Below are 8,686 nucleotides of genomic sequence, written 5' to 3'. Positions count from 1 at the left end.
AGTATATTTTAGATATGAGACCCTTGTCCGTTGTATGGCTAGTAAAAATCTTCTCCCAATCGGTGGGCTTTCTATTGATCTTGCTAGCTAGCGCCCAGGCCCAGAGTTCAGGCCCCACTACCAGACTCCACTCCCTAAAAAAGACATCAATACTACTACATTTTTTCAAAATTTCTTTTTTTTAATATTTATATATTTATTTATTTATTGTATTTTCCCAGGAAAAGAAAGGTAAAGGAAGAGTCAGTATGTGGTAAAAAAAATGATTAGAAAGGGGGAAAGGAAGTACTCGGGTACAGCACAAATCAATCATGAAATAAAACACCCCAGTACTGGTATCATAAAAGCCCAAGGGAGATTTAGTCTTCAGGGATCAGAGAAAGGACAGACAAGTACACACTTTCCCATCCTCCCTCCCCATAAATTCAAGTTTTCTCACAAAGCTTTGGTTTCTAGCAGTAAACATGGCGTTACATTCGTCCGTCTTCCATTAAACAATCTTGTGGTCACTTTGACATAACTTTTCTTGCACCTGTTTACAAGTTCCTGAGTGACTTGAACATATATTCATATTCCCTTTCCTGGTCTCCTGACCCCACTTTCTACATGGAAAGCCACATTGATTTTCTCTAGTATTACAGAACAAACAGGTTTGGTCACAAATGTCATATTTGATGAGAATTACGTATAAAAAACATGGCTTCAGGTTGGGAACAAGGTGGGTGTGTGGGGGGGGGGTGGAGAGTTTGGAGCCCTAGCATCTTCAGAATCTTTGCATAAGTCACATAAAAGTTGAAGAGACATTCCAAGAGTCATCTGTGTACGGGCATGTAGGTTTTCTTTTGAGGGAGAAAAGGGTAGAGGATAGGGACTTATTATTATTTTTACCAATGAAGTTCTTGTCCAAAATGGGAAATAGGGGAAGTGAGGGAACAAAAGAATAACTGGTTCAAGATCCTCACTTTAGAAGGTCCGCCAACTTAGCTTCAGATCCTTTTGTCTAGTGCAGAACCTTCTGTCAAAGATGCTTTGGTTAATTTTCTCAATTCTAAAAGAAGTTTGTAAACAATAAAACCCCCAAAAGAACATGGAGAAAAGACCCACACATTATTATTTACACAAACTAGGCCACCTAGCCAATGACCAACTCAGAAACTCTGTAAAGTCCTACAGAGCCTAGACAAATACAATTAACTAGAGGGCGGCAGCATTTGTGGGGAGACAAGAAACTAGGATCAGACACACATCACCCAATGCATTCTATTGCATTTGTCCCGTTTCAACACATGAGGTAGGTTTGCGGTGACTCACAGCATGTAAACGAAACCTCCTTTTTCTCCTTTAGCTAACAACACTATGAACAATTATGCAGCAGGGCAGGACACGCGCTCCAGAGAGAGGCCTTCACTTATGGTTTTCCCTGGAAGCCAAGACTGAGGATTTTGGTCCTTGCTTTTTATAGATCCATCCCTGCATGGCTAGTACAAGGTGGACACAAATCTGTGGTCTTAAAAGCCAAACATATCAATTCCCATTTCTTAGAGGAAAAAAAATTCATATACAGTTACTTGCACAGTAATCCCAGGCTAACCTAGTGAAGGATAGATGTGGTATATGGAAAGAAAACAAATCGCATAGCCATAGGATTAGACAATCATTACTAACCTTGGCTTCCTCTTTGGGCGTCTTCTACCTTGTCTGCACCACCGTTTCCTGTTTAGACTAATTTCCATTCTTCCAGCAGAAGGAGAACAAGTCATGGGGCAACCCAATTAAAAGCCTAGTCTCCCATGAAACATTTCCAAGGGTTGAGGGGGTTTCAAGAGGACTCTATGGCAGAAAAGCCAGCTCTAACTGGCAAAAATGAAGTAGTTCAATAGGCTATGCACTCCAAATGGTTGCTCTCCATGGTGATAGAAACAACAAACTCTTCCTGCTATGCCGACCTGGAGCTTTTGCCCATTTATCCCTGAGATTGCTCATGTACCTGAGAACACAGTGCAGGAAGGAGGGCCTTAAGATTAAAATCTATAAAAATACAAAACCAGAATATTTATAATAAGAAAAAAATTAAAATGCACAAGATATGTCATTCGCACAGATACTGCAGGCTTGGCATACTGGAGAAAGCCGGGACCCAAAGTGCAGTTATCCAAGGGAACAAGTAAATTACAATCACATTGGCCCAGAAATGGGGGCGGGAGCGGGGAGAAGCTCAGAGCAGCAGGTTTGCAGCCATTCCCTAGTCACCCATGTTGCCTGTCATCACAATCCAATTCCTGGACCAGCTCTCCCAGCACTAAGGCTCAAGATAGGGTGATGAGGAAACAAGATGTGCAGGGGAGGAGATGGTGGACAGGCAAAAAACAAAACAAAACAAAACAACCCTGCCTTGCTCCTGATGGGTCCTCCTACCCGGGGTACTACACTTTGGGGATTTGGGCCCATGGATCTGCTGGTCTTGTGCTTAATTGTTTCACACCCTGGGAAGAGAAATAGGACACATCCTTCTTTAAAGGAACAACTTGCCAATCTGGGTCACTTTTACAAGCTGGAGGCTGGGGGGCTGGGAGGGGAAGCATGTAGGGCAGGTGAAGCTTATCATATAAAGTACGCAGGTTTCAAAAGTGGTTGCCCCAAAGCCCCTCACTTGAATTGGGATAGACCATGATGGGATTCCTATGCATCACCCCTTCCCCTCATCAAAAGAGAAGATGGGGTAATGCTGGGACATCCTGGCCTGAGACATATGGAAGTGCCAGCTACTCGCCAACCAACCCCATATCCCCACTTTCTCCACTTTGCCAATTGATGCCAGCTCCTTGAAACTTCCTGCTAGCAAGAGTAGCCGCCCTCGGCTCTGGTGGCTCACTTTTGGGCCTTGGGGAGCAGGGCAAGGCTATGGATCTTTTCTTCTTCTTCCCTAAAGTAGGCAGGTTTTCCCTGGGAACTGGGGATCTGCTGAGCCTTCAGTGGACAGGAGGCCACCATGTGGTTGATGCTTTGGCAGAAGTGGCACTTCTTGGGCTGTGGTGGCTGCTTGCATTCCTTGGCATGATGGTCTAGACCACCACAGTTGTAGCACCTGTCTCCTTTGGATCTGTGCTTCTGCATGTTCTTCCCCTTTGGCCACTTCTCATTCCCAATACAGAACACCCCACTGGGCCCAGTGACTCGGATGGATTCTAGGCCTTTGGCATACTTTTTAAAGTTAAACTCCACAGCCTCTCCCTCCCTCAGGCTCCAGAAGCCCTCCAAGTGCAGCTTACATGGTGCACAAAGACGTCCACTAGGAGGTAGAGAGAGACCCTGGGGTGGGCTGTCATGGATAGGAAGCCAAACCCCATGCATGTTGAACCACTTACAGATGCAGCAGCCCAGTGCAGCAGCTGAGGCTCCTCGGCCGCCTGAGCGGCATCCGATGGTGCCTCCTTGGGCGCCTTCTCCTCCCCCTTGGCACAGCCACCTGCCAACTGCTGGTTGGACACCAACCCCATGGTCGTTGGCTGAGCCCGCGGTCCCAGGCCTCTGGTCGGTGGCTGCTGGCCCCAGAGAAGTGCGGAGGCAAAGGGGAGGTTCGGAGTAGAGGCAGCTACACCTTCTCCGCACAATCCTTTTTTTCAAATTTTCTTATGATACTGAAGATTCAATTATAAACTATTAACACTTGAAAATAACTCATTTTGGGGGAGTAGGACACAAAACAAAAGATTAATCCTAATTATATTCAAAGACATTTATTTACACTACAAATTCACTCTTATAACTACAAAGATTCTAAAAATAACTGAAGCAAAGTGTCAGAAAGCACATAATTTAACTTCATCATGTACATTCAAAGGACTGGGCTAATAGAAAACAAAATTATACTAATAATTAGCTCACCCAATTCACTTCCATTCTTTTATTCTATATCTTTTAGTTTCATAAAAACTGGCTTTTCATAAAATGATGCATAAAAAGCCTGTATACCCATTTACATTTTCAGATTTTAACAATGTTTATTTCAGAAATGTTTTTAGCTGTATAGTCAATGAATTGAAATAACACTAAAATATTCAAAGGGGTGTCAGAAATTGCAAGACTCGCTCTGGGATGTTATTTATATTGGAAAAGATATTCAAAAAGCCTTATTTGTTAATGTTGCGATAGTTACTCCCACAAAAGAACAATTAATGAAGAAACATTTGTATGTACAAAACAACTTCAAATGCATCCACAATCTGGAGGTGACACATGTTTTTGTTTGTTTTTGCAATGTATATTTAACAAACATATCCACAATACTGATTTTCAGTCAATATGATGGGATATTAAAACCTAAAAAATACGGGGTTTTTATCTTAGTGTGAATAGATATGATCTTACCAAGAATGTTTTTTTCAAAAGAAATCTGGAAAGTGTTTATCCACCTTGAGTTTCACAGGAATAACCAGAGAGTAATACCTGCTTGGTCGAGTTGGTCAAAATCACTTCAGGAGTATATCTTAAAAGTATATCCAATTTAAGAGGTCAAATACATATTTTGTACTGACAGTCATCTTACAGCAATAACTCACTACCTAATTATATGTGTATCTTCTTGCCTAATATATACTAAGAACTGAAAGTGATCTATTTTATCTAACTTAATGGTGTAAATGCTTTGATTATGGTGATGTTATTATTTGACAAATGAAATGTACAGAAGGGTGGTTCCACTGAAATGACAGGATGGAGCACTGATAAATAACATTTCAACACAGCTCTTTTCAGCCTCACTCTGTCCACATTGGCAAGCAACATTGCAAACACACACACTCACGCACATAAACACACATGTGCGCACATGTACAAACACATATACATGTATGCCAAATTCAGGATTTATTGTATAAAAAAGTTCAAATAAAATATTAGTGATTAGGAAAAATGATAATTTGCCTTATTACAAAATAATACATAATCCAGTGTCCACATTTTACCTAATAATACATAATCCAGTGTCACATTTTACCTGCCTCTCCACATTTGACCACTTAATTTATTTTTAGTTAATTCATTCATTCATTCATTCATTTATTAGTTTGGTGCTAATACTAGAGCTTGAACTCAGGGCCTGACTGTGTTCCAGAATTTATTTTTTTTGTTTTAGTTTTCTCAAGGCTAGCATTTTAATGCTTATACTATGCTCCATTTCAAGCTTTTGTGGTTACTTTCAAATCAGAATCTAATGGACCTTTTTTTTCTTGGTCTGGTTTCAAAGCACAATCATCAGATTTCATCTTTCTGATTAGCTAAGATTAAAGACCTAAGCCACCGGTGTGGCTCCTACTTTTTCCTATACTTATCTAATGCACATACTTAGATAGTAATTTAAAACTGAGAGCATACAACGAAGATGTACAGTGATGATATTGTCCTGTCAGAAATTCAAGTTAGTAATGTAAATTTATTCTTAAGACCATACACAAAAAATACTTAAGAAATCTGATGATGATGATGATGATGATGATGTTTGTGTGTGTGTTTGTGTGTCTGTGTGCTGTTGCAATATATTCCACATATAAGCACTGTGCAGGGGTTTCCAGCCATGCACAGTTATTGCATGAATATCTGCCTTGAGCTACCAACTCATGGACAATGTCCAGGTGTCCACTTTAGGCTTCCCAATAAAGAGGGGTTTACTCATCCTCATCCCTATTATTCATATGAGTGGCCTTTTTGGAAAGTAGTCTCCCCACTGTAGTAAGCTGCAAGGCAAGCACTCTACCACTGAGCGACCATCCCAGCCCAAGGTTTAAGATTCTTGTCTGTAATTTGGTCAAATCTCTGACTCTTTATGTAGGCTACTAAAAATGTTTTTACTAATTTCAAGTAAATACATATATTCTATTTCCATTTCTTTTAAAAACTAAAAAAATTGTTTGCTCTGTCAATTGATTAGAAGCATGGATTTTGTGGCTAGCTAGGTCATTGCACATCTGTGTCTCTTTTCTTCTCTCTCTTTCATGGTTCTCATAGACAATATGATTGCTCCATAATTATCCTAATTTATTTTGTTTTTATATTTATGGTTGCATCATTTCACTTTCTGCTCTGCCATTTCCCAAATCAGCACCACATAAACAGAACCATCCGGAAGTGGTTCTGTGGCTCAAGTGGTAGAGCGCTTGCCTTGATTTGAAGAGCTAAAGGACAGTGCCCTGGCCCAGAGTTCAGGCCCCACAACTAAGTTTAAAAAAAAGAATCTAAATACTTGATAATTCTACTAACAGATCTGACTGAAATCAGTTGAATCACACTTTTCCTGTACAATGAAGGAATAGGTCCAGGCTAGGAAAGCAGCTAGAGAAGGCAGGCTGATTGTATCTGTGACAAATCTTTGTGGATAATGGTATCGAGGATTACTTACTGGTAATTCATTTGCACTGGAAGCATGATTCTGAACGATTGTTGCTGATTGCTTTCTTTGATCATTATATCCTCCAAGAAGAAAAAGTGAAACTTAATTGATAGCAAAGGACTACTAATACATTTTGACTTCTCATTAAGCATCTTCAATCATCAAAATCACCTGAAGACAATAGACAGGAATATTTTTTTGGATGAAAACAAATGTCTTTTAAAAAAAAGAAGAATTTAGGTAGTCATACAAAGGACTTCTATTTTACTATTGCATTATACATTTTATCGAATGTTGAATACCAACATTAGAAAGCTACTAGAAAGCTATTTAAGCCCATATGTTAAATAGTGAGTTCTCTTACACTATAACATGGTATATCCCAAATCATTTACATAGAAGGCATTGTTTCCTATTTTCTCATTCCTAGAATAAGCTGCACATGAAGACACCACTGGTCATCATTTTCAGTCTGTACCTTTGAATATTGAGGAAAATTTTTCCTCTGCTCTATAAATTCCCTACTCTCCAGTTAGAATAATTTAGAGTAGTAAAAATGGAAAAAGATAAAATAAATCATGGTGAATAAATATGTGCAGAAAATTCACCAGATTTTTCTGACCAGTTCAACCAATGTAATCTATTGGGGAAAAACATGGACATCTCATTCCCAGTGGCACTCAAAGTCTCTCGTTAGGCAATTCTGACGAAGACAGGAAGTAAGATGAAAAAGTGAGGAATGGTATCAATTGCAAGAAAAAATTGGAGTAGGATCCAATCAAATTTCTTTTGGATCCTGAAATTATTCAACCTACTACGGTGTGGAGACTACATTCCAAAAGGCCACCCAGATGAATACTAGGAATGAGGATGAGTATAACCCTCTTCATCGAGAAGCCTAGAGTGGACACTTAGACATTGTCCATGAATTGGTAGCTCAAGGCAGATATTCATGCAATAAATCTGAATGGCTAGACACCCCTGCACAGTGCTTATATGTGGAATAATACCAGAGTGGCTTCTTTCTTACTTCATCATGATGCAAATACCAATCCCCAATCTAAAGGTCTCTTGACCACCTTGCATCTCGCTGCTGGGAATAGAAGTAACAACTATATGCTGTATCTCTTTCTGTTGAACCATTATATCAAACCAGGTCTGAAGAACAACTTGGAAGAAACTGCATTTGGTATTTCCAAAAGGATAGGTAAGTATTACTACCTCTTTGAAGTTGTGGAAGACTGTACAGATTGTTCTCCTAAGTTGTAATGGTTTGGTTAATTTTCTTAAATTTCAAAAATGCCAGTCCATCCTTTGTGTCCCTACAATTTTTTTCACAAAACAAAGCCACAGCAATATCCTACTTTAAAAATTCATGGATTCCCAGGTGTTCTTCCAAGTGAATTGCCTGACTTTGATGTCAAAATGTATTCAAGAGTTGTTTGTATACATTTATAATAATTTCTGCAGAGTTTGTGATTTTTTTAAATCAGAAATAATTTTAACATCTTTTGAAATGAATAGTATAGAAACTAAAGATGTTCATGGTGCTTTTCTGAAAAAAGTATATCTATGTTTGTATAATGTCCATAATCTATTTAATTCGCTCCTAGATATAATACTTTGAATTCTACATTGTTATATAATGTATATGTTTATTAATAAATGTGTCCTTTCAAATTGCATTCCATATAGAAAAAGTTTAAGATTCCTTTTTTTCCTAGGTCCTTGTCTTATTTTATTTCTTTGGGATAAAATGGCAATGTTAACTAATTTCAAGTTTTGTAACGATTATGATATGTAAAGGCCTTTCTCAGGTGAAGATTTAATATACTGATGTCAAACTAACCTTCAATTCTATGAATTACTTGTATTGTTACACTTGTATTTTTGTAATCAACTTTTTAATAACTGTTTTTCATTTCTTGCATTTGAAGAATGAAAAATATGGGATATTTCACGAATTTATATATCATCCTTCTGCAAGTGCCATGTTAATCTCTGTATTGTTGTCATTTGGGTAGACCTGCTGCTGAAACATGTAGTATCCTCTAAATTTAAGTACGTAATGATACAATCTTTATACAGGCATATATTCATGGTTGACTATTTATAACAAGGAACCCTTATTGTTCCTAAAAATGCTATTGGTCTTATTTCTCTAAAATTCTGTGTATAATGAAAAAAAAAAACTATTGTTGGTAGATTGCTAAAATTTGCAATTTTTTGTCAATGACTATTTTGTCGTTTTCATTTTAAATTTGAACATACTTTGAAGCCTTTACGGCTAAGTCCAAAGGT

General features: G+C 38.4%; 1 protein-coding gene and 1 pseudogene across 1 annotated transcript; both read right to left on the bottom strand.

Annotated features, from left to right (window-relative positions):
* Positions 1-2,868: 2,868 nt before the first annotated feature.
* Positions 2,869-3,497, bottom strand: LOC138807633 (protein lin-28 homolog A-like). Its single transcript, XM_069993407.1, has 2 exons — positions 3,366-3,497; positions 2,869-3,264 (listed from the first exon to the last, which is right to left on the bottom strand). Exons 1-2 carry the CDS (start codon positions 3,495-3,497, stop codon positions 2,869-2,871), a joined length of 528 nt encoding a protein of 175 aa, XP_069849508.1.
* Positions 3,498-8,326: 4,829 nt separating this feature from the next.
* LOC138807637 (U6 spliceosomal RNA) lies at positions 8,327-8,426 on the bottom strand (annotated as a pseudogene).
* Between the last annotated feature and the right edge of the window lie 260 nt (positions 8,427-8,686).

The sequence above is a fragment of the Dipodomys merriami genome, unplaced genomic scaffold (assembly GCF_024711535.1).
Source record: "Dipodomys merriami isolate MVZ:Mamm:240054 unplaced genomic scaffold, mDipMer1.0.p SCAF_424, whole genome shotgun sequence".
In the NCBI taxonomy this organism is placed as follows: Eukaryota; Metazoa; Chordata; class Mammalia; order Rodentia; family Heteromyidae; genus Dipodomys; species Dipodomys merriami.
The sequence above is the reverse complement of the archived record's forward strand: the minus strand, read 5'-3'. Positions and strand labels throughout refer to the sequence as shown.

Coding starts and splice junctions, on each gene's coding strand:
- LOC138807633 (XM_069993407.1), bottom strand. CDS start 3,497: ATGGGGTTGGTGTCCAACCAGCAGTTGGCAGGTGGCTGTGCCAAGGGG. Junction 3,265..3,365: donor TGCACTGGGCTGCTGCATCT/GTAAGTGGTTCA, acceptor GCACCATGTAAG/CTGCACTTGGAGGGCTTCTG.